Here is a 27528-nt window from a genome sequence, read left to right as displayed (position 1 = left end):
TCTCTCATTCCCCGCCCTTTCCTCCTCCCCCACTCCCAGAGGGATGGGGAGGAGAATCAAAAGAATGTAACTCCCACGGGCTGAGATAAGAACAGTTCAGTAACTAAGGTATAACACAAATCACTGCTGCTACCACCAATAATAATAATGATAAGGGAAATAACAAGGGAAGAGAATACAACTGCTCACCACCCGCCGACCAATACCCAGCCCGACCAAACAGCGATCTAACCCTTCCGGGTAACTGCCCCCAGTTTATATAGTAAGCATGACGTGCTGTGATATGGAATACTTCTTTGGTTAGTTTGGGTCAGGTGTCCTGTCTCTGCTTCCTCCTGGCTTCCCCTCCTCCCTGGCAGAGCATGAGACTCAGAAAGTCCTTGGTCAGACTAAACATTACTGAGAAACATCTAAAAACATCGGTGTTATCAGTGCTGTTGCCAGGCTGAAAGTCAAAACCACAGCACTGCACCAGCTACTAAGGAGAAAAATGACTGCTACTGCTGAACCCAGGACAGTATCAACTCCTTATTCCATACCATTCACGTCATGTTCAGATCCCACATTTTCAATATGCCGTCACTCTTATCTCATATATATATATATATATATATATATATATATACATCCACACAGAGAGAGAGAGAGAGAGATCATTCCTTAGTGCATGGACCAATCCCTATAAAGCTGCTGAGTCCATCCGGTCCATGATGTCAGGCTCCATCTCTTGTCAACAGTCTTTCAGAGCAGGAGAGAGAGTGCGATGTAAATCAATCTGCCAGGCCTCTCCATATTTGTACTTCAGCCATCATCCTCCATACCAAAGGGGCTTTAACTGCTTGGCTAATTGCAGCACATATTTCACACTCGTGAATAAACTGGGCAATAGTGTCCATTGCTAAGTCCACCCCTTGATCATGAGTCCATCTCTATGTTGCATCTCTGCTCTGATGGCCTGAGGTGTCATGGGCCCATCAGGCTCAAAATAATTCACCCTCCCCTGCAGCAGTTTCTGCAACTTGTCTTTGAGGACTCCACACAGCTGCCTTCCATCTCCAACACTTCCAAAGCACTGGAGGGGCCCAGTGGATTAGATACTCGCCCATACTGTCCCACACACTATGACACTCATGACTGTCCAGCCTCAAGGAAAATCTCCTGGTCCTTTTATTTCGTTGACTAATCCAAGACCGAAACCTGACTCTGCTTAACTTTCGAGATCAGACAAAATGGTCGTGGGTAAAACACACTCTGTATGCGTGCCAACATCGTGATCCCCATCACAATCAGCAGGCAGGTCTCAAGGGTACCCAAAGGCCATTCAAAACCTTCAGAACTCTCAAATGATGCTGCTGTACTTGTTGTAGTGGTTGGTGCAGCTGCTGTGCTTGGAGTTGGAGTAGCTGTGTTATTTGTTGTAGTCAGAGTTTGAGTAGCTGCTGTACTTGTCACTAGGGTGTGTGGGAATGTCTCCCTCGTAGGCTGACCACTCGAGAAGGGGAAAAAGGATGTGTAATTGCTAAACACTTCTATTATATACCTCCCAAAGTATAGAGGTGGTGACCACACTGGGAACGCAAGCCAGATCAGTTTCATGATCAATGAGTCTATTGTATTACAAGTCATTACCATAAAGTACAGTGAAACAAGAAACTTAGCCCAGGCCCCCCAGCCGATAAACATGAAAACAGCAAATACCGGCTGTAAGTAAGGTATGACATGCTGAAACTCCGAGATAAAGATCAACAACTTTGAGAGCCAATGAACAAACAATCCAAAACAATGAATGCTTATCACAAATACAATTAGACACACTCCGGTCAGATCTGTCGTTATCTTGGGCATCAAAAAGAACTGTTGTTGTTTAAGCCCAGACGTAACTCAGAATCACGCAGCTGTTCTCTCACTCCCCCCCTTTCCTCCTCCCCAGCTCCTGGAGAGATGGGGAGGAGAATCAAAAGAATGTAACTCACGGGCTGAGATAAGAACAGTTCAGTAACTAAGGTATAACACAAACCCACTACTGCTACCACCAATAATAATAATGATAAGGGAAATAACAAGGGAAAAGAATACAACTGCTCACCACTCACCGAACGATACCCAGCCCGACCAAACAGTGATCTAATCCTTCCAGGTAACTGCCCCCAGTTTATATAGTGGACATGACATGCTGTGGTATGGAATACCTCTTTGGCTAGTTTGGGTCAGGTGTCCTGTCTCTGCTTCCTCCCGGCTTCCCCTCCTCCCTGGCAGAGCACGAGACTCAGAAAGTCCTTGGTCAGAGTAAACATTACTGAGCAGCAACTAAAAACATCGGTGTTATCAGCACTGCTCTCAGGCTGAGAGTCAAAAATACAGCATTGCACCAGCTACTAAGGAGAAAAATGACTGCTACTGCTGAACCCAGGACACACGTGAATGGAGAAAGATACAAAAAAAGAAATATTGTAGTTTATTGCAAAAAGAGCACGTAATTGCCACATCAGAAAGGATCTTGCATAAAGACTCGAATTAACAAATTAGGGAAGATGTCACTGCTGGGGATACTTCGGTCAGAGCTAACATGAATGAAAGTAATAAGCATAAATCTCTGTGACTCAAGATGCAAAAATATTCCTTTTCTTTGTTTCCCCTTTTTACAGACGCAAAGAATGTAAAGCCTTTCAAAACAAAAAGTGCAGCTTTGATAACAAAATCAAATTGCTTTCCATGTCACATCTGTCCTCAATGAGTACAGAGAAAAATTACAACTTCTTACTCTCATCTTTAGAAAAACTCAATTGAAATGTGTTTAATGAAAATACAAAGAGACTTATACTACTGTGCATACTGCCACACGTACAGCAGGAAAACTGCATTACTTCCCTCTTTTAGCTAAAATGCCTGACAGGTTGTTGCCAACAATGCATATTTTACAGGCTGTGTTATTTATTTCTGAACAATGTCCCTTAGAGGGAATATTCCTGGATTACAATATTTCATGTAACAGAAAGGTTACAACTTCTTCTTGGCAATTAGTTCTGTAAGCTCTTGATCTGCTCAGTTTCCAGTTTCTCCTTCAATTCTTGCCTGATTTGCAAAAATACAAAAAGCCTCTCCCCTCTTTCCAGCTTCTTCCATTGACCTACTTCCCATCCTCCCAACTTTCAGAGCTCTACTAGCCCCAGATTTCCTCTAAACATCTTTCCTTGTCAATGTTTCATTGCTTCATTTTCCACATTACCTGCTGTGAACTCCACCCCGCACAATCCAGTTTCATCACCTTAAACCCTACCTCACTTATCATCAGCACTTCATCATCCTCCCCATTTTCTAATGGGAACAAAGCCCATCCTCCAGAAAGTCCTACCCTTTCTTTATCCTCCACACTCCCCCTCTGGATCAGATCCTCACTTTCCCCACTCCTTCCTCCACTCCAGTAAGGAGCCAGATTCCAACAGTTAGCAAATTTATAAAGACAAAAGTCTGCCAGGGTAGCAGTCTGCCAAGTCTGCAGAATTATAAAGACAATTTCATTTAACTAAGTGTTCCTTCCCACTATTTACTCATTTTACTTTACACGACGCAAGTTTCACAATGCTTAATTTGGGATAATATCTTCAAAATATATTCCAAACATTTCAAATGTGATCATTTCAGGCTAGAGTAACTAAATCAAAACTGGTGGATTTTACTTTCATCAGCTACAACATGCCAAAAAAATATGACAAGGAGACTTCTCATGCAAATGCAAACTTCTGATTTTTGGAGCAGTCAAAACTAACCTCATTTTATTTGATATATTCCAAAAAGTTGCATAGTGAACAATCTTGTAGGAGCCATTTTTAGTAGACAATGTTGAGTTCTGCCATAGCGCTGCTAGTTTTACAAGGCCAGACATAACAGTGTATAGGGAAGTAACTTAAAGCACACATATGAATTGAAAAATAAATAAAGACAAATCAAAGTCCTTCTTTGTGTCTAAAATATCCATCTTAGCAACACAAATACTTTAATCAATCCATTAGCCTTGGATTGATTAAAACTCCCCACCGACAAAAGGCGACAAAGATGATTAAGGGAGTGGAGCATCTCCCTTATGAGGAAAGGCTGAGGGAGCTGGGTCTCTATAGTTTGGAGAAGAGGAGACTGCGGGGGGACCTTATTAGTGTATATAAATATATAAAGGGGGAGTGTCATGAGGATGGAGCCAGGCTCTTCTCAGTGGCAAACAATGATAGGACAAGGGGTAATGGGTATAAACTGGAACACAAGAGGTTCCACTTAAACTTGAGAAGAAACTTCTCAGTGAGGGTGACAGAACACTGGAACAGGCTGCCCAGGGAGGTTGTGGAGTCTCCTTCTCTGGAGACATTCAAAACCCGCCTGGACACATTCCTGTGTAACCTTATCTAGGTGTTCCTGCTCTGGCAGGGGGATTGGACTAGATGATCTTTTGAGGTCCCTTCCAATCTCTAACATACTGTGATACTGTGATACCTTCTCGCATGTGCTCCAAATCCTGAAGCAGACTATTACTGAACTTTTTAACTCCCCTCCCTAGGTTTTCCTTAGTATCAAATACTGCATTTTCTAAGTGTCCTGCAACGAATTACTCCAGCTATTACCAACTACTACATCTCCAGTACCTTTGTTCCTCTGACTGTCTACGAGCTCCAAATTGTAACAGCTATCCAGACTGTAACTATAAATCTTAGACAATAATCTAACACTAAGTCTTCAAAATCAAGAAAGCTTTCAAAACACAAAAATGCAAAATGTTTGTTTATCAAAAATTCAAACACAAAAATACACATTCCTATCCTGAAATTAAAGTGTATTAATTTCAGAAAGGTTTATGCTGTTTGGGGGGCTCTGTGTGTCTTTTTTCATGAAAGCATCTACTCGATGAGTTATGAAAATTAAAAAAAAAAAAAAAAAAGCATCTTAAGCTATTCACCAGACCTGTGTTATTTCAATGAATTTTATTAGTTTTACTGAATGAAAGCTATGAATACAGAAAATTATCTCTGAGGCAACAAAATGTGTTTTAGCATCTCATTCCCTTCCTGGATTATATATTTTTGCCTATTCACCCATTAAAAGGTGAATTAACCTACACAAGGATTCCCAAAGCTAATTTCCATATATCAGTCCATAATACAGCAGACAAAATGTGATCCTGAGTCTTCAATGGGCTAGCATGCACTTGACTCTAAACCAGAAAACACTCTTGTTCTAAAGGGAAAGATTTCAGAGTCTGCAGCTAGTTTTCCAACCACTGTCACATCTTTAACCCAGGGTTTACCCAGCATTGCCTCCAGCAACACATTGGCAAGACAAGAAGGACTGTAAATATAATGACCAAACAAGTAACCCAACAGCATTTCATTTCTCACCCCATTACCTTCTTTTTATCAAAGGGATCAAAGGCCTGGAAGAAGCATCCTACCCTGAATTGCTATAGCCTGGGGGGGGGGGTGTGTGTGAAAAAATACTGTATTTATTCTGAGTTTATTCCTGCATAAGCAAAATAATACAAATAGGCAGCTTACAGGAACACACCACAGAACTCTCACCACAAGACCATTCCTGGACAGACTATTTGAGGGACCTACACAGCAGGAAATTATGTGCACAAAAAAAGGACAGGAGCTAAATCAGTCACTCTGTGAACAAAACCTGGGCAATTTTCAATTTTTATTTTCACAAAAACCAACTGAATGTAAAATACCTGTGCATCATCTGACCTACGTGATGAAAAGCCCAATATATTGTTTAATTTGTGTTCACTAGTTATAAATTTCAACTTCAGCTCTCCATTAACTGTCTCCCTTACAGAAGTCACCTACTGATTTCTGTTTTCCTATTATACATATTATTTGCATATGCTAACCTGAGAAGAGTTACCACAGCTGCAAAAATACTGCAAGTTCTAAGGGCATTTCCCAAGATAAAAGACATGACAATAATCTTCCAGTGCATAGAAGGAATTAAATTAATATACCTTTTTATTTTTTCTTTAATTAAGAAGTACTTTCTGTTACCAATACTGTATAGAAACATTTTTCCACTTAAGAATATTACCCATTTCATAAAGAGCCCTCTTACTTAAGACTCCTCTTACTCAAATTTCAAGTGTAGTTACTGTATCCACCAATGATAACTCACGGGTTTCCCTGATCTGTGTGATCCTATATTGAGCAGAGCTGTTGGACCAGACGGTCTCCAGCAGTCTTCCAACCACAGTGATTCTGTTCCTCTCCTACTGATTAACATATTGTGACACTCAGTAAGGAGTATTGATTAGATTTGTCATAGGATTGCTTAATCCTCGGTAAATCCTGACACCTCTCACATCTCCACATGACAGGCACTGAGCAGAAAGTAAAGGTTTTGGCCTCAAATAAGTTGTTTCTTTGGAGGAGGTATGCATGTTAGGACATGCAGAGGTTTTTGTAGCCCACACGCACTTCTACACTTCCAATTCTCTTCCCCATCCCACTCTAAGGAGTAAACGAGCAGCTGTGTGGTGATAAGCTGCCCACTCGGGTTAACTCACAAAACTAAAAGAACTAATTTTGCCCTATTTTCACTATATCACTAACACATCTATCCACTACCATGATTATTCTGGGATTTAAAATGGCTAATGACTCTACCTTCAACCTGTACCAACATAACTCTATTATATCAGAGTAAATGCACCCATGCTAGAATAATAGTTTACCCTTTTTTGGTCTGTAATAATTACGTCCTTAAAGAAGCACATAGACCATTTTAGCATAAGTATTAAGTCACGTTTAAATTAATTTCTGTTAGTTACTTGATCTCAAGAATTAATTCAAATTGTCCAAAAACTGCAATTTGATTTTCACAAGCTCTTAATATGTTAAAAGATGTATGTTACACTACCAAGATTAATTTCTCACAGGGTATTTAGCTGAAAATCTTTCAGTTGACTTGACCTAAAAATCACAGACAAAATGCTTAAATCCCAATTTGCTGTTTCCATTTTTTTAAGCTAATGGTATGCTAAAGGCATGTTCTCCATGCTAAATTAAGAATATAAGACCTAAATTACTACTTACTTACAATCAGTTTATTCCTATTTAGATAGCACTGTTTCAGACTTATACTATCAAAATAGTCCTGACAGTTCCTGCTTTAAGTGCTTCCACAGTTTCTTTCTACCAAGGAGCAAAACGCCAAACTCATTGCAAAAGGGAAAATTTTGTTATGTTAGTACAAAGCTAGTTATAAATGAATGCTGTCAAGTCTGCTTCACATGAAGGGTGAACAGTCTTACAGGATTTGCTTGAATAGCTCAATAAGAATTGATGTTCCTAAATAGTCTCCCTTGAGAAGCTCAGCATAGCAGAGAGAAATGTGAATTAAGCAGAAAGACCATAATTCAGTAACAGAACAAAATGTAACATGTATTTTAACTATGAAAAAACTTTTGTGAACATTACAAACACCAGAAACAATAAATGTATAGCAAGTAAACAACAGGTTGCAGTTATTCAAAGAAAACATAACCTTGTTATTTTTAAAGAAGGTTGTGCAAAGGACATGGAAGCAGTGTATGTATTTTGCTTACCTGGTTCATATTTTTATAACAGTTTTGGTATATCAGAGAAAGGCTGTTTTGTTAAGGGACTTTTCTGAATCTGAATTGAAACCCTGAGCACTCAAATCCTCTCCGTAATACTTCATTCACTGCCTTCATTCACTTCACTGCATGCTGTCAAGACAGCAGCTTTACTGCTGCTAAGGCATTAATCATTAACGTGACTCCAATCTGTAGATGAAGATGTACCCCACAGGGGTTTCTCAAAGCTCCACAGATGACATTTACAGATCACAAAACCAACTACCTTCAATTCTACTTTCAAGTCTACCGGTCACCCACTGTAACTTATAAACCATTCAACTCGTGTATTTTCAAAAGCATCTTCCACCTCATGTGTTGGCCACAGATGGCATAAAAATCTCAGCTTCCAAGCGGTCTCAGTGTAGACTGTCAGAAAGTAGGAAGCAGAAGCTCAAGGAGAATAGAGCAGAAGAAAATGTTAAAGCAACCTGGAGCAAATGTGAAAATCACTTCAACCCTCCCTAGACTAGCAGTCAACCTAGTTTTACCCATGCTTATTGTTTATTCAGACACCAGCAAAATATCATAGTTTTCAGAATAGAAAAAAAGGAACATAAAAAACATTTTAGCCCTTATTCATGTACATTCAAGTCCATAGGGACCAGGATCCTGCTGTTTCTCTCATGATGTAGCGACTAGGTTAGAACTGGTGCTTGATAATAAGACTATTCAGGAAGCATTAAAAACAGTCATCTGTGAAAAGCACTGATCACACTTTCATGTGTTGCAGATTTGGATACTGCTTCATGATGTACAATATCACACACTAAATCTATTCAAATAGATTGGAATACAGTAATTTGGATAATTGCTCCATCGTTGCAAGTACCATTTCTGAAGTACACTAGAAATCCAATTATTAATTGTTGTTAAGTCACCCCAAATCACCTATGTAACAAAACCGAGGTACAGGCACCCACATAAAATATCCAGGACACTAAGTAAAATTGAGACACCAGTTGCTAATTAGATAATTATCACAAACAGACATTCCAGGCAGGGGCAATAACACATTTCCATTAAAGTGACTTACATTTTGTCTTTCTGTTCCCTCCAGAGATACACTAGGAATCTCAAATACTTGTAGTTAGTATTTCTTCTGCTAGCATCTCAGTCTTTCTGTCAGTTATTTACCTTCATTATATCTTCCCAAAGTTTCAGATGTCCCTTTCTACACTAAATTAGTCAATTTTGCAAATATAATGTTCTACTGACATTCAACCCCTCCCATTATCATGTTGAACCCTGCAAATAGCCCATAAAATACTACCCTGTATTCCAACACTGAGATTTGCTTATTCTTTTCTTAATTTATATCATAAATATTCTTACTGAGATGTTAGGTACTCAGAGCATCAGCATAATGAGCATCAGCATCAGTACATCAGAGCATAATCAGCACAGTACAAGCTTGAGCAAAAGGTGATTTTGCTAAAGTGTCAGCATTGGAGGGATAAGCAAAAAATCCTCAGTCATACAGTACTGGCACACATCTTGAAAAATCATCTTGCTCAGTATTGTGTTGTTACTTGTAGTGAAGGCAAAAAGAAGAAAATTGAGAAAGGAAATGAAGAAAGTTTTGAGTAAGTGCAGTTAGCATTAGTGCATGATAGGCAGCGTGGGAGAAAATATGAATGCAACTATTTGACATTTTGACAAGTGGACAATGAAGACTTGTATCACTGTTAAAGCTGAAGGAAAAAAGCTGAGATGACCTTAGGCCATGAAAGTCCTTTAACTGGCAACAAGCAGTTTTATCTAATATATTGGAACCATGGGAAAGATACAAAGAAAGAAATGACACAGTCACAGAGCAACAATCTGGAAAAATCAGTTGTGCAGCTCTAATTGGACTGACACAAGTAGGCAAGGCTGCCCTGCTCTAGGCAAAAGGAGAGGACGATGCAGCATTGAGGGCATGCATAAAAATTTTTACTGGCAAGGATGAGAACTTGTAGCTGAATATAAAAACTGAAAAACAAGCAACATATAGAAAAGATTCAAGTATGAGAAACTGAAGAAAAACCTGTGCTTGAGAGAGTACCCAGGGAAATGCAATTCCTGCAGAACAGAAAGGACAGTGATAGTGTTCACCCACTGAGACAGGAAAAAGCTGAAAATTTAGGTTTGTTTTAGTAAGGTAGCACATTTGCTGATAGCCAGGTGTGGGTAAGGGAGCTGTCAAAAAGTCAGACAGTTTTGGGGTTTGGTTTTTTTTGCAAATAATCAGAGGCAAAGGCAGGTCTTTGAAAGCCAAATGTAAGCTGGCAGTCTCGTTCTACTGCATATATGCCATCATATTTCTTCACAGCGCAGTGCAGCTCATGTCTTGAAATTGGGCAGTGTGGTCTAGGAGCTCCAACAATCCTCTGAAGCTGTTTTTTAAATTTGTGGTAACATACAGCTACTTTCATTCATACAATCCTTTATGACTATATGGTTTTAATGCTAATTTGCTAGCATTTCAAAATTTCTATCCGCAACTTAAGCCAAAAAAAAAAAAGGCAATTCTTATTGTTTCTTTCATATTTCCTCTTTAGCGCTGGTAAAGGTCATATTTAGGATTGTCATCTTTCCATATTAGCCTCTGCTGTGAGAAGTGATGGATGATTTTGTTGCTCTCACTTCAGTTTCTACTATTCTAAGTACTGTAGCACATTAACTCTTTTCCCCTACTGCCCTGTTTCCTAATGTTTTAAAGAATTTACTTACAGTGACTTGGGGGTCTGATCCTTTTGTGTTTTTTTCTATACAGTTATTAAAATTCTTTTCTGCATTTCAACTTCCCAGATCTATGTTCTTTTCATTGGTCTTGCAGGGCTGCATATTTCTGGCCATTCAGGTCTTTTAGCATGCTGCTTTACATTTTTAATTTCTTCCTCTTTGCTTTTCTTACATCTTGGAAAAGAACCACCACCTAGACAGAGAACAGGTCTCGATATCGCAGCCTCTATCAATCTTATGAGACTAGATAACTAGTCCATATAGTATGTCTAATTTTTTAAAGTTGTAACTGATGATTTCATAGTTGGAACATTTGAATGACCAGAGTTTTTATGTATACAGAATATATATACTCTATGAACCTCTTTAAATTGCATCAGTATCAACCATGTTCATTTGAAAAGGGTCTATTATACTGTACAGGCTAATCAACATTAAACCGTTCCAAAAACGTGCCCTGAATTGCAGTTTTCCCCTTTTGTCTAATTGTAAAACTAAAGTCTAAAACCATTTTTAGTGAAATGGTGTCATCTTGTGGCAGAAATCAGTCACTGCAAGAATGATGGATTGGAAACTATTCTAAGGAAAAACACAGAATTAATAATTGGTTAATCTCAACCATCTCTTTCAGTTCATTATCTACTTAACTACAAAATTTGCACAATTTCAAATATTTTGTAAGACTTTTTTCTTTCCCTCAGTCTCATTTACAAGTACCATTGCTTTTGTCCAGATTATAAATCACTTTCAGCTTCTCACAAGTGAGTTAATGTCACTCTTGCAGGAGGTGATGACTGTCTTTGTAGGTTTGATACATACTCTCAGTGTTAAGAAGATCTATCTATCTACGCTTTTACCTATCACCTTCAAAAAAGGCACTGCCAGTCATGCCAAGAATACTCTGATGGGCAAGTTGTTTAGAAGGAAAAAAAGTTTCTCAGTTCTCCTTTCCTGCTTCTCATCTCCTGTGAAAATCTATCATCCCCTCAATTCTTCTGGCTCCTCACTCCCACTAGCCCATCAGAAGAAAGATCCCACACTGCCTGACAGCAAGAGAAAGCAAGCAAACAGGGTCTTGGAGGACTTTTGTCAGTTTGCGAGGAAAGTTTCCATGTTACAAAGCTTCTTCAGCTTAACACGACATCTGGATGATGCCAGAAAACCAGCATTCACAGTTGCTGCCACTCACTCAATGCTGCAGAGCAGAACTGAACAGCAATGCTGTCCCTCGGCAGAGAGGCCTCAGCAATCTCTTGTGAACCTGCCATCCCTTAAATGCCTTTGGCTCATTTTCTTCCAAAGTTGAAGAAAATGAATACAGATAGCCACAGAGAGTGGCTAATGCTTTTCTAGACGTACAATAAAGTTAGGTTAGGATTTTTATCATAGGGTTTTTTTGTAACTCCAATTCTTTATCTAGTATTTATTCTTCATTAGGATCATTCACTTGCAATAACCTGCTACTGTAGTGTTAAAGATTAATTGATTGCGTCAAGTATTTTGAAAGGGCCTTTTTCCTGTTCAGATATGTATTGTTAAAAACATTCCAATTCTTCAGTTTTAATTCCTTTTCCTTCCAGGGAACTCAGCTTATTCTTTTACTTTTTGGTTTTTGGAGGGTGGATAGTGTGGGTTTTGTTTATTGCTTCTTCTACCTCACTCCCTACTAAAGAAACAAGCACTATCATGTAGCGTTTTCTTACAAAAACAAACAGCACAAACATTTTGCAACAGAAACTTGTCAACTGGTGGATAAGCCTGCTAATGGAAGGGGTGGCGGGAATAAAAAAGAAAAAAAATCACACGGATTTCATACACAAAACATGAAGAATCAGAGACTCAAATGCCACCTACCCCCCACGCACATTTTGCTGACTTCCTGTTGTTACTGTGCTGTCACCTTCCTAGTTCCATCATTAATACAGGGCTAAACAGAAAGTAGTGCTATGTCATCAGTCTAGCCTAGTATTGAAATGAATGCAGAGATCTGCATAATAGCTTGGGTCTAACAACCCAGATAAGTTTTATAGGATTGAGCCAGAGTAAACCAGCTTTCCAGGACAGGAACTACATCTTCATAACAGTCTGTATGCCTACATGAAACAGCATCTTTAAATGTCATCATATTCTTTCTGGCTTTGAAAATAAGATGTCATTCATTGATATTTGGATGTGACCTTCCTGAAAAAACAGGGAAATATGCTATAAATATATACCTTAATAGAACAAAGGGTTTTTTCTACTATTTAGAAAAATTCTGCCCCTTGATTTCTATGCTGTATCTCTGGGTACAATAATCCAGTGTAAAAAAAGGAAAGTTTTTTTAAAAATCAAGGGTTTTGTTAAAATAAATTTTTAAGTACTGTACTACTTCATCTGACAAATTGCCAACAATCTAGAAACAAGAAAGGCAGATGTGAAAAATCTAATCCTTCCTAAAATTAATTTGCCTCCTGCCCTTTCAGGTAGTATAACATTAATCAGTAAATACTGATAAATCTGCACAACCTGATACTGCTCAGAGAGAATACTCCTGTTACTGAACTGTAGGTAATCCAATTTGTCCAGGTTACACAAAGTGAGTGTACAGGCAAGCGTTTCTGTAAAAGCCATCAAATAACTCCATTTCTATTGAGTGTTTTTAGTGACCACTGCTGCAGGACACTGTTACACTGGAAAATCTGTTGTGCATTGGCCGTACATAGTAAGATTTTGCTTGATACTAACGTAGTTTTCTTCTGCCATCCACAGCAGCATTTGTGAGCCCAGCCAAAAAGGAACATTAAGGTAATACATTCAGACACAGGGGCAAGATCTGCCAGATCAAAGATAAATTTCACAGCTTCTTGAGAAACCCTTAAACTCCAGTTGCCTGCCACAGTTTCCATAAGGGGATTTTGCACTAAATCGCATCTTTCTCTGGAGAACAATTTTTAAATGACCAACCAGAAACTAGTATGGGCAAACCCCACAGAGGAAGGCAATATAGCCTTCCTTAGCTTCTTGGGTAAGAGAGATTACATTTAGTGACAGACAAAACAACATGCAGTCATAAAAGTTGTCTAAGTTATGGTATGAGTTGTTGAGTTTTAGCATTAGCTTGTAAAACTACACTAGAAGAGCGTGTAACTGGAAATCTAACCTCAGTTTGTACCAATCAGTGTCACATCTCTGAAAAACTGCAAAAATTCTCTCCTAGAAATGGCGTTTGTGTTCACATCAGAGTTTCTCAGGGAATGTGTTTGCTCACGCATTGTTGTAACAATGGCTATTAAGTACATCTGAAAAGCAAAAGCCCCTTTATTTATACATCTGTTTAGAAACTCTAGGCAAGGGTAAGAGCTTAGAGCTTTTCGCTTTCTGTGGAAAGTTTTCAGATTAAGATACAAAATTAATCCTCTTTTTCAGCTAGCACATTGAATAAAATATTTCAAACTAATACAGGCCATAAAACTTATTTTAGTGATTCCTATAAGCTGAATAGTGGATGCCATTGCTGTAGATGTTCAATCTTAGAATCTTGTTTATCTGTCTCATTAGAAAGCACATGCATAAGTACAAACGACATTGATCTTAAAATGTTTACTCTCACTGGCTATAGGAAAGCACAACCTTGTTAATCAGTCAGTTCCTTCTGCTGATGTTTCACTAGAAGAGTGCAATTATTCAAAAGTAATCTTCTGCAGTTACCTAACTTCTCTTACTTTTCCAGTCCTTGGGACCCTCAAGGGTTCTCAGTAAAGATCCTTTCCTCTTTTCCTTACTTTCTGTCCAGAGTGAAAGTATTCAAACTTGTCACCAGATTCAAAAGGGACCACTCTGACCTTTCAAGTGAGCCTCCTTACAGACAACTTTCCTTCTATCCAACTTCTCATCTCACTCACACCAGACCAGAGTCCATGAAATAACTAACATGTTAACACAGTGTTGCCACAAAGTAGCCCACTGTATTTCACCTCAGAAATAGTCATACTGAATTTTGCTGCAGTTCCTTCTTCCACTACTTTTCTCTCAGGCAAATCAGCACAGCACGACAAGAATCTCATCACAAAGCATGAAAACCTTTTCACAATGTCACACCCTAAAAAAAATACTTCCACTATCTGAGCCCGGATCACATTTTGGAAGCCTGAGACTGTGTGTTGTATCCCTGCACACACACCTTTATTAGCATCTATTGTTTTAAAGTTGCTGCTTCTCATCAAAGTCACTCCAACCATACAAAAAACAAACCACCATGCTGTTCATTTTTGAGAGAATATGAGAATAAAACTCACCATGCTGTTCATTTTTGAAGAGGATGAGCTTGCTCTCTGCTTCCGTAGGCTGTTAAGTTCTTCTGTATTTCCAGCCTTCGGTTTTATGATCAGACGACTGCCTCCAGCAGTACCTTCTGAAGAGGATCTCAGTCGCTTCTCAATAAATCTGCCTTCTCGGTATGGACTGAAGCTATTGGGAAGATCAACTACAAATAGAGAAGCAACCAGCAATCATTAGAGAGCTAGTCTCTACAGCTATTTTCTTAATGAGAACGCTGCTTTTCTTAAAATGCTTACATTGAAAGGCAATCTCATAAGAGATGTGCTATAGAAATCAGACTCCGCTCATCTAGGTAGAAGTATCACCTGGGCCACTAGTTTGCTGTTGAGCCTTCAATGACTAGCACACTCAGCACACTGCAGTCCGTGACTCCTCACAGAATTTAAAAGAACCTTTGCTCCATCCTTTCCTTTCTCCCCCTGTTCTAGGACACTTCCAAACCACTGTCCAGTAAAATCCACCAGAGAAACTATCACTGGTCTATTTGTGCCAAAACCCAACCTGCCTTACCTGGAGTCCCAAGGCAAGTTCAGGTTTTGTAGAGCCAAGCCACAGCTTAATTATCACTGAAGAGGACAAGTATGCACACTGGTTTCAGGTTCTGTTTGGCTTTCCTAGCTCAGCTCTGCATACTCATCCTCCAAACCCAGTCTACAGGCAGCAGGCTGAACCCCAGCCCTTAACTCGAGTTAAACACATTAGAAAAGAGGAGAAAAACTACATTTTGAGGTGTTAAGGCAAATTTAGAAATGGGGAAAGAGAAAAGCCTAATAACATAATAAATGCAACATAGAATATGTTATCTTCTTTTGTCTTTTGCAAGAGAACTGATATTTTCTGTAAGGCTTCTCAAAAAATCTGTGTCACAAAAATACAAAAAAGTATTACATAAATTATTTCTATAGTAAGAAATATATCAAACCTGCTTATACATTAATGTCATGTTCTCAATGCTATCTATAATGATATCAGCTGTGAGACCAGCTATGGAAGAGAAAATATCTATTACGAAAGAAAACGCAAGGAAATATTTTGCATTCACATTTGGTTTTAAATACTATTTTAGCAAGACTAAATGTTCAAACCAGTTTGTTTGTAACAGACATAGCTATTTATAATCATATCTTACTGAATGCCATATAAGTTTTTACTATATTTGTATGATTTCATATGGCAAGACTGCGTATCTTTTTCCAATGGTTCCTTTCCTTGGCCAATTTCTAATTTTAAATATATTCCTCACCACACAAGTAAAAAAGCAAATTACATTTTTAACAGCACCACAGAACCCTAACAATTAATCATGATTTTTCTACAGTGCAGTGTTGGCTTTAGTGTTTCTGTGAACATTAATCCCGTTTGCAAAAATCCCGCTGTCACAGTTTCAACTCCAGTTAGCTGCTTTTCAGAAATGCAGATTAAATATACAACTGCTGATGCATGAGTTTCAAATGCACTGCGTATTTCTAAACATCACTCTGAGCTGCTCACTTGCTGTTCCGCAGTACACTCTAATAACAGATTCAAAAGGATGAGCTCATTTACAGATGAGCCAATGTTGCAAGAAAGACCAACCGAGTGCTCAGGACCAGCAACATACATAAATGAAAATGTTGTTTTCTCCCAATTGACTAAGGTCTGAGGGAGAGAGGTCCCTTCTAGTGAAAGCTAATTTAGTGGATTAATTTTACTTTATATTGCTATTTACGTACAAGATATCCAACCAAGCCTTGCAGTGACAAATGATTCAAAAAGCAAGACTGCTTTTTGATCGCTTAAAATCTACATGCCTATATAAATGTCCAAGCAAAAAGATGGGTATGAATTCATGTAAGTTTACACTCAATCATCTTCTAATACAAACACTATAAATGCAGACGTGTTAAGTCTCACAAGTTTTGGCCTGCCAGATACAACCTCAGGGTTATGCAAGAAAGCACCAGTCTTAAGTCTAGTTTGAGAAAATAAACTATCAGAGATAAATGTCTTCTGACAGGTGTCCTTCACTCAAGGGCCTGGTGCCTTTATTCATCTGCATCTAGCTAGAATGGGATTTCTAGGCACAGCCTTTCCACTTAATCTTGTTAATATTTCCAAATGCTTTTTCATAAACTAAAGATCTAGTGTGAAATTCAGCTGGTAATTAACTCTCTCTGTTTCATTGAATTCATAATGAGAACTTGCACAATGTTATTTCAGATGGAAGCAGAAATAGGATCTTTCATACTCTGCCACAGAAACATCCAGTCCAAGCTACTCTGTATCATTAGCTGAATATGGCAAGAAAGAACTGGGAAATTCAAAATCCAGATCAATATAAGATAAACTGTATTATTTTTCATAATTGGACTAAAAGAAGGTTTTTCTCTGACGATGTTTGATCTCAAATAATGCAATGCTTTGGCTCAAGTCCAAAACAGGCATACCTCAGAAATACCCCATCTTCAGCCTTCATCAAGAGGCAAGGATCAATATTCTTTCTTAATTAATTTTCTACCACTGGAAAGCATAGCTACAAACAGCACTGACGGGTGTTAGCAAACTGTAAAACATGAACTCAAAAATCATAGACTTTAATTCCTACAATTTCGGGAAGAGGACACAATTCATGACTTTTGAACTTTCTAACTAGCACTTCCAACTCTGCAAAAACACTTTTATGACCAAACAATATTTACAGAAGAACTGATAACAAAAAACACACACACCCCCCAAACCCAATAACAAAAAGACCACATGACATACCTTTAGAACAGTTTGTTTCATAACCCTGTTGTGGTTTAAAGGACTGAGGTTCAGAACATGGAACAATCTGAGACTCCACTACAGGAATTGTCTCTCCTGTGTGCTTGGACGGCGTGCTTTCATCCCTGTCTCCACTCAACCCCTGCGCCTTTGAAGAGGGTATCACTGGTTCTTCTCTATGCTGTAACTCTAAATGTGCGTTTGCAGAGTTAATTTCTCCTATGTGCCTGGCATCGTTGATATGTAGTTCATTGGCTTGCAATGATACTTTTGTTTGACTAGCAGCTGAGGCTTTGAATAAGGTACTAGAGTCAACACTACACCAGCTTGCATGATTCACATGAGATACACCAGTAGAATGCTCAGTACTTTCTACAAAATCCATTTCCCCCGCAGGGGAAGCAACAGGATTAAGGATCTGAGAGGTAGAGACATTGTGGCCAAAATCTTCCGTAAGCAGCACCCCCATCCCATTGCTGGCCAGAGCATCAGCCTCCGAAACAGAATCCTCTGTCAGGGCAACAAAGTCAGAGGGGGTCTGGGCAGCTGTAAGGTCAGCTGAGAGCAGTGGGGAGCTTCCCATGCACTCCGTTGTCTCAGCTGAACATGGAGGAGAGGACTTGGTGATCACAGGTTCACTTTCCACATACGATTTAATCTCTAGCAAACACCTGGACTGCTGCACAGAGGAAACTGACTGACTCTCTGGTACTGGTTTAGAAAATTTGTAGTGCGATGAAAAAGATTTAGGGAGAAGTTTCCGTGTGGAATGCTTGACAGAGTATCGGCTCTGCTCCTCTGCAAAGCCTGAATCATCACCCTCATTCTTCCCAGAGCTTATGCAATTTATAAAGACATTCTTATTAGCTGAAGGCTCCTTTCCCTTTTCAAAATCATCTGTCAAAGACCTTGTTATCTTCTTGCTACGTGAGCTGCCAAAGCCAACTGAATGTCTTCCTCTGCTTTTAATGTGTTCCTCTAAGCTCAGTTTTTGAAAAGTGCTGAGAGAGGACTGGGCACCATTTGTGACATTAACATCTTGACTAGCAGAGTCAGGCTTCTGCTCACTCCCTTTCTTGTTATGGAAGCTAATGGAAGGAGTGCGGAAGATACTCCGGCGCTTGCCTGTGCTCCCTGAGCTGGAGTTAGTGCTGGATGGGGAGGATGTGTGGGCACCAATGGCATTAGCAGAAGAAGGTGAGGAAGGAAGAGAGTCGTGTCTCCGGCTAACACTTCTCCTGAAAATTGGCAACCGAGATACTAGAGTCGATCGTCTGGATCCTGAGTCCCCCATCAGGGCACAAAGTGTCCGTGGCTCTTCACAGCCAATAAATTAATCTGGGGTAAAAAGGGAAAAAAAGTTATTCAGCCTCAAAGTCCACTTGAACAGGCTTTAAGTCAGCCTAAATGCAACATCAATTTTATGTACAGCTGCAAGTTGTCACATATGTGTTACTGAAGACTTCTAGAGTTTCAAAGTGATACTCAGTAGACAGCACTGAAAACCCAGCAGCTGAGCAAAGATGTGGATGAAAAAATTCTGTATTACATATATATAGTATTATATTATTTTATATATATTATATATAATACAATGCAGATCACCATGGTTAAGAGTATAAAATCTACATGCCAAAATACATACAAATGTCCTTTTATGCAAGTTCTTAGGACAAGTCATCTTATAAACTGTAAGCTCTATTAAGAGACTTGATTTTTCATGATCTGAGTTAGAACAACACATTATTTTGTGTTCCTGAATACTCAGATTTGCAAGAAAGAATTGAAATATTCTTCACTGAACTTTCAGTTGAATTTTTAATTCCTTTATGAGCTCCTGCTAAAGGCTGTATGTATCACCTCACAGCAAAAAAAGTGCTGGCATTGCAATCAAGCTAAAATATGCATCACGAAAAATTCTTCCTAAGGAACTATAAGTGCTAGGAATTTACTGTCAAAATATGGTGACATGTTTCTAGATACGAACTTGAATGTTTCACCTGAACACTCCTCTGAAATCCTCTTGTAACATACTTGCTCACAATTAACTATTTTTGCAGTTGGTCTGAAATCAGTGATAAGTGTTTCATACACCCTTAGATTTATTTTTTTTTTAATAAATATTTAAGCAACAAAGACTTATTTTTATTAGCAGAGCAGATATACCAGTTCTATTTTCTTTTTGATCTCATTATATAAACCATCACTGTTAGAGACAGGACCATAGACAGAGCAATAAAAACACATGATATATAGTCGCATGAATGAGAAAGGCTGTAGGTATAATGCCAGAGTGCAACTTCATGGGCTGCAGGTGTTCAGCACGTAGGAATAAAAATCAGGTCATTTATCTAAACAATGTTTGTATGTCAAGTTCAAAACCAAATTCATTCATCTAATGATCACTACAACAAATATCTGCAAACAATATACATACTTATGCAGTGTATATATACACACACATATATTAAAATAAAACTGGGAAAAGAATATTTAAGGGTTACTAAAAGTACATATATGTTACATTACTGTGAATGAAAGGGCAACATGTAAGTTCAGAGACTGTTTCTGACTCAACATTGGACTGTACTTTCTGCGTTGTTAACATGTTGTTTTTAAAAAAAGCTAGCACAGCTCCAGCCTGAACATGCATTGCCAAACAGCCACAATATTCACAAGCACTGGGGATCAATAAGCAATTCTGTAGTTTAAGATGCGAGAAATAGTTTGGGAACAGTCATTAATATAAGTCATTGGTGATCTCTGGTGACCTAGACAATGCCCAGGTTCTGCAACTGAAACACAGATTTGAATTCAGTATGACTGGGACCAAACTGCTGGTACAGACACACACAGGTTATCAGAATAATTTTATATCCACCAAACTGATGCGCAACCAGTTGCTCCATTTCACTGACACATAAGGTAGTTTGCATTTACACCACTCTTAAGAGCAAAATCACAGGCAACAGCACAGAGAAGCTGAGACCCTGTGAACTCAGACAGGGGCTTATGTTATACCAGCTTGTTCATCTGTCTACAAAATGGACTTTGGAAAGATGCATGCAATCCTCTCCACCCTCCCTGTACAAACCTCTCAGTTCTTTAACCACCTCCAGACCTATTGTGGGTTTTTTGCTGTTGTGAATGTCTACTTGTAGGCATGCTGACATGTACATATATGTACATATACACAACCCAAGCCTAGAGATTCTGGAGGCTCTTCCTTGTATTTTAAGGAGACATCATAACTGCTGAAAAAAGACTTTCAAATGCAGTTTTACAACCGTAGCAGATGCGCAAAATATTTTTTAAATAAATCAAATCACTATAGCCACCTTACGCTCAGGCAAAGCATTTGCTCCCATCATTCACTCTCCTGCCCACACTTTGTCAGCTCACTGGAGAACAAACCATCCTGGTTTATAATCATGAAATTCTCCAAGTTGAGAGCAGAAGGAAGCAGAAAACTGGACAAAAATCACATATTAACTTTTCCTGGAAATACAAAGGCTGTGTCTAAATAATAATAGAGATTATTCCTAACAATATTTCTAAGAATATACATGGCTTTAGCTTCCCAGGTGGTCATAATTTTTAATACATTATCTCTAACTGCAGATAACAAAATGGTTTTCATTCATTCATTCTTCTCTTGCATCTTGAAGGAAGAGCACAAACTGTCAACATTTCTCTTACTGACTAAGCAGCAGAAATCCTCACCTATAAAATATGAAGTAATTATAGTATACTTTTCATTCTAGGTCTGCAATAACTATCAGAGGACATTTCTTAAAGCCTACACATACATGTACACATACACATATAAATGCATATATGAATGCTTATTTGCATATACAGTTCAAATACTTTGAATGCTGTATTAATATTTTGATTATTTGTATATACCATTTTACATATATACACACGCACATACATTTTGAAGTGTATAACTGCCAATGCTTATCACTGAGTTGAAATAACAATTCTACTTGCAACACAGGAAAAAAAACTGTATGTATTTCAAAATATTTTAACATTATTAATATTACATAATACCCTCAGATATTAAAGAAGTAAAATTGATTTTTTGATTTTTTTTTATTTTTTTCATTGATTTTTTTCCTTATTTCAGAGGTATTATAAACAGCCATATATACACTATAATGGGCAAAATAGGAGGCATTTCCTTTCAGCATCCACGTTTAATGTAACTAGTTGTACTTTCTACTTTACCCTTACAAAGCGAAATTCACTCCAGCTGCAAATGCTTTACAAACCCACTGATGGCTTGGCTTCGCAAACAAAGATTTGGGAAGGGCATTACCCACACTTACTACAAGCACGATGACTAAGGGCAAGTGGAATAAGCAAAACTGTTTGAAGAAAAGCTGCATGGGCAATCAGGAAGATTCTGCACAAGACTGTCATCTCCTGGATCAAGCTCGAGCGACTGAAGCCTGAACCGCCCACAGGCGAAGTTGCGTCTCTGCAGCTTCCAGCGCACCTTGTCACCTGCCGTTTTGACCCTCGCCTGTCTCTGCAGGGCTTTGCAAGTGTGAGTAAACCCTTCCAGCCTGCGCAATGGATTTTTTAGGTGAGGAGCAGCGCGCGCAGAACTGGCCCCACCCTTTACACCTGAGGTTTATCTGCCACGGCCTAGATAGCTGGGACCGTGACAGCAAAGTCCTCAGGTCGTAGGTTTTGTAAGAGTGTCCTTCTCTTAGATGGAAGACCTTACAAGGCTAGACGAGCTCCATCAGCCCCAGTTTGAGGATAGGAGTTTTCCTTCTCCTAAGAGGATGGCTTGTCTTCGCTAACGAAGATTTGGGAAGGGTTTTACCCATGCATTCTGAACAAGACTGAAATCTCCTGGGTCAATCTCGAGCGGCCAATGACGCAGCAGCACAACAAGCATCTAGGCGGGATTCAGACTTAGAGGCATTCAGTCATAAGCCCGCAGATGGTAGCCTCGCGTTAGTGGCTCCTCAGCCAAGTGCACGCACCAGGGGTCTGAACCTGCGGTTCCTCTCATACTGAGCAGGATTACTATTGCAACAACACATCATCAGACCCTTCCTTTTTACCCTCTTATCTTTCCTTTAAAACAAATTGACATGTGATACACATCCTCATTGCTGCAGGGCAGCTCCTACAATTTGCAGCCATAACCTTTGCTACTATACTACCACCTTCCTAAACACAATGATTCAGTGTAATGCCCCAGGAAGAAAAGGCCAAACCTAAAGTCTTTATTTGGGGAGGAAAGAAAAAACAAAACAAAAAATGTAAAACTGATATCATAGAATCATATATTTACACAGGACACAAGGACCTCAGAAGGCTTGTAGTCCAGTCTTTTGCTCAAGCAGGGTCAACTCTGGTGTCAGACCAGGCTACTGGAGTTTAACCAGGCTACTTCAGTCTGGTCTTGAACACCTCCAACAGTGGAGACTGTACAGTTTCTTTAAGCATCTTGTTCCACTGCTTGACTGACCTCACGGTGGGATGAAATAAAGGAGAGAGATGAAAGACGAAAATATCACAGAAAACAAAGAGAAAGAAATTACCTGCTATAAACAAGAAAAATTGCATAGTCAGGGAGTGGTATCCCCCAAAGCAGGACATCTATCAGTATTTAACTGATACGGGATATTTCTAATGAAAGAGACTATGGAGGTAAACAAAGGGAGAACAGGAAAAGACTGAAAGGGAAATATGATTCAACGCATAATGCCCATATTAGGCTGACTTTGCTCTTTACCTCCAAAAAAGATTCCAAGCTCAAAACCTACAGAATAGCCAAGTCATTTTGCAATCATGCAACTATTCTATTAGCAATAAAGTAAAAAAAAAACTATTTGTGAATGTAACACCTCTATTTTACTCCTAAACACATCAAAAACATTGTTTACAACTGTCTGAATTCCAAAGTATCTTGTGGGTAGGGAGGAAACCCAAATCCTCAGAAGGCAATAACAGTTCTTTCATGAGATACTCATGCCTTAAGAAAAAGACACTCTTATTTGACAGTCCACAACTCTTCCAGAGCTTGGGCCAGTAGCTCATTTCTCCTTACAACACAGCCTGATACTCCTCATCTCTTGTGGTAGAGGTTTAAGACCTGAAATGTTTGTGATTCAAGACCTGGGTTTGGATTAATGCCACACAGGACTACATGATCTTCTTAGTACCAGCAAAGTCCAAAAACTGAAAATAAGGCAAATCAGAGTAAGTTGTATTTCCAGGAGGTCCAGATTAAATGGGAATGAACGGTGATGAAGCAAATCTTAGATTAAAATAAAACAATACACCAAACAGAAAACCTATGGGTCTACATTTCTAAAGCACAAATGACATGCTGATTGTTACAGCCTGAAAGTTTCATTTTAAAACACAGTACCTGGCTCAAACAGTTAAAATTTCCCCCAACTGCTCCTAAAAGTCCACAAAGGTATATCCATGAAGAGAGCTAGAGTCTTCTAGCAGCCACAAAGGCCAACTCAAAGAAATATGTTTTTCTCTCTCAATTAAAGTTTCTGAATTTTGTGATTTAGGCAGCAAAACTTAGTTCATCGTTAATATGTATTATTTCTCTGTTGGTCACTCAGAGGGCAGGCGGGAGGCAGCTGCTGTGGAAGGAAATTAAGAGAGAGCCACAACGAAATGAATCAGGAAATTGAAGATGTTTAAGACAAAAAAGACTCTAATTTTCTGCTATCTAACATCCTCACCCGTGCTGGCATCCTTCTTAAAAGCTGTAACAGAGGAAAAAGAAAATAGCAGAGAAAGACACCTTTGCAATGCTATTATGCCATTCCAGACAACTCTTTCACACTTAAACTGCACAACAATTCTAATTCTACACCCTCAATCTAGGACCTAATATAAAGTTCTGTGTGTCTTAAATTATTGGGGTTTTTAGAATAGTAACAAGTAGTCAAATAAAAAAGAAGGATGAAGGAAAAGTGGCAGTCTATGAAAGTTTCAGTTAGATCAGGCCCCTTCTTTAGGACAAAATGTATTTTACATCATTATCACATAATGTGAACAGCCAAAAAATAGCCTACACCATATACTGTACAGAGGTCTGATTCTTGGTCAAATACACAAACCATTACTTTGCAATACTTTTTAATTCTAAAATCCAGTTACTGCTGAAACTGAAGGGTTACTCCGTGCTGCAACAGGCAGACATTCAAATTTTGGTTTTACTGGAATGGATTTTTGATGCACAACAAGACAAAGTTTGATATATTAAAGGAAAATAAGTAAACTGTTTTGAAAACATTTAACTGTAGCCAAAGTAACGGTGGACTGTTTCAGCATCTTCCCTACTTCAGAGAGTTTTCTGAGCACCTGTGCTGAAACCAATGCAAATGAGAAACAGGCAAAATGCGAACAAGACATTTTTCCTCTTATAAGCAATTTTAAAAATTACTCAAATAACAATAGTTTCCTTTCACAGTGGCCTGCACCAAGATATTGAAAAATGCAAATTAATCTCAGAAATATCTTAAAGTCATGTACTTAATCTCCAGAGAAAACAAAAAGGCCAAGTTTTTTATTCTTGGAGCTTATTTTTTCCCTACAGAGATCATCTTTGGAAGAACCATCCAACTACACAATATTAGGCCTTTATCTTGCCTACAGCAGTTGTATAAAAACCATAAATTTACAGGGCAAGAATTATACAAGCAAGCTTTGTATTTTATATATTACTGTAACTTGTGAAAAGAAAGAAACTACTCAACTTTCAGTGAATGCAACAGCAGAAAAAAAAAAAAAAAAAAAAAACACACAAATATTAAAACAGCTAAAATTGTCAAAACATTACACCAATGCCTCCAGAGAAATCTACTCCACCAGCTAAAAAAAACAAACCCCAGCGTTTCTTATTTCAGTTTCTGCCAAGCAGTTACTCACACAAGTGGGCCGGAGTGCGGTGCATCCAGTGAAGAGCAACTCTTGCTGGTGGGTGTGAACGCCAGCAGATGGAGCCGTGGATCTCCTCGTTCATTGACTGCAAGTGTGAAAAAGCAAGTCAGCGCCCGTTACATTTCTCACTGCCTTTCAGGCAAAATTTAGGACTCCAAATTATTTGTGACTTTTTCCATTACCATAATTACGAGTACATACCCAAAGCTAATATATATTCATTAAACAGAGAACTGTAATGCACAGGCCAGTACAAACACTCCTTTTATAAATAACCAGCCTGCTACTATCTCTTAACACTTTCTGAACAAAGCTTTCCTGAAGATGCTCTCCTTAAAGATGCAACTCCTAGAAACATCAAACAATATCTTCCACACAAAGAACAAAACTGAATTAGCTATCTAAGTTTAAACTGAGAGTTGAAAAGCCCCAACCTTAAATCAGAGCAAAACATCAATACTCGCCTGTTCCTTACATCTCTCCTTCACAGCTGCATGATTTTTAGGCTGCGCTCATAGTTTAAAGAAGATGATACGTTTTCTCTAATGATTTGAATCAAGAACCATATAACAAAGCAAACCACACAGAAACACAGAATTAACATGTGAATCTTAAACTGCAAACATACTCCATCCCTCAGGTGAGCCCTATCACATGACAGGCAGCAAGGTAAGAGACAGTCTTTGTAGGTGAGCTGGCTCCAGTCTTAGAAGTGAAATTTACCTCACGATACAACAACGACAAAAACAGGTGAAAATAAATATTTTTAATTTTTGGTGAGTCGACAGAAGTCCTAATGCAGCTGATGCACTTGTAACGCCTGCTCCTTTAGACCAACCAGTAACATCATAGCCTGTGGCTCCCACACAGATCATAAAACTTCCATCAGTCAGATTCCAGCACTATATTGTCCTCAGCATTTAAGTATTACTTGCTTCAATACTGTTTCAATTCTGTTCCAATATTATTTGTCTCTCTAGGACATTTGTGACTTGGTTTTATGAGCAATCCTGTACACAAGGAGAACATAAGCCGAAAAAAAAAGCCATTAAAATGTTGCTTTACATCTCAAACAAAAGCAAGCAAAGAAACACCCGCATGTAAGTTCTTAGGGTTTTAAATGCCATCAATGATAATGTGATTGGATTAATAAGCCCTTTCTGAAAATACAAGCTAAGCCAAATGCCTGTACAGTAGAAGGCAGAAGCTAAAAAAGGTGGGATTATTGACACTGTAGCAGTTTTGTTTTGCAAATGAAATGACTGAAATACAGAACAGCCCCACTTGCTTTTGTGAATAACACTTTTTGCCTTTTTCTTTCCTTCTGCATGTAAACCTCACAGCATGGTACAGAGCTCAAGAATGTATTTTGTGGAACAGTAGCCATAACTGTCTTCTCAATGCAAAATTTCATAAGCTACTACCATGTCTGCACTTACTCAACAGTTTATTTTTTCTATAGTTTTTATATACAAAATAAGATTACCCAACATATAGAGCTAGGCCATTAAAAAACTATGTGTGTCTATACATGCACATAACTATAACTCTGCAGACTTTTTCTCTCTATACTGAAAACTGATTGGGCAAAGCAGCTTTTATATAGCTGGAAATAGCTCTTATATATCTGGAAAAAGGAACACAATCCAAGCACTGAGGTATCCTAAGGCAAGACATGAATTCAGTTTCCTGTGTCCTGCAGCCCCAGTCTATCTTTATTTTCAAATGCTCCCATGCTTTCAGGAAACAACAGAGGAAGCAGGCAGAGAAATTTGCAATAAAGAAATTTGATGCCACACACACCTCAAACCCCATCTCCCATTTTGACTGGTCTTGTACCAGCCAAAGACAGCACCTCTCCTGTAAGAAAAGGCTGAGATAGTTGGGGTTGTTCAGTCTGGAGAAGACAAGACTCCAGAGAGACAGTGACCTTTCAGTTCTTGAAAGAGGCTCATAAGTAAGATGAGGAGAGAAGCTTCAGTAGGGCCTGCTGCAACAGGACAACGGGTAATGGTTTGAAAGTAAAAGAGGGAGATTCAGGCTGGATGTGAGGAAGAAATTTTTTACAGTGAGGGTGGTAAAACACAGGCACAGGTTGCCCAGAGAGGCGGTGGATGCACCATCCCTGGAAATACTCAAGGTCAGGCTGGATGTGGTTCTGA

General features: G+C 38.8%; 1 protein-coding gene across 1 annotated transcript in view; it reads right to left on the bottom strand.

The window, feature by feature from the left end:
* Positions 1-18722, bottom strand: part of CCSER1 (coiled-coil serine rich protein 1) — a gene marked incomplete at both ends in the record, with an annotated part of 646590 nt that extends 627868 nt beyond the window's left edge. The window contains 2 exons of the mRNA XM_080638355.1: positions 14641-14828; positions 17429-18722. Coding sequence (XP_080494481.1) covers positions 14641-14828; positions 17429-18722 — 1482 coding nt within the window. The remainder of the gene's footprint in view (positions 1-14640; positions 14829-17428) is intronic.
* Positions 18723-27528: the final 8806 nt, after the last annotated feature.

The sequence above is a fragment of the Psittacula echo genome (assembly GCF_963264785.1).
Source record: "Psittacula echo genome assembly, chromosome: 1".
Lineage (NCBI taxonomy): Eukaryota > Metazoa > Chordata > Aves > Psittaciformes > Psittacidae > Psittacula > Psittacula echo.
This window is presented reverse-complemented; position numbering and strand designations above follow the sequence as displayed.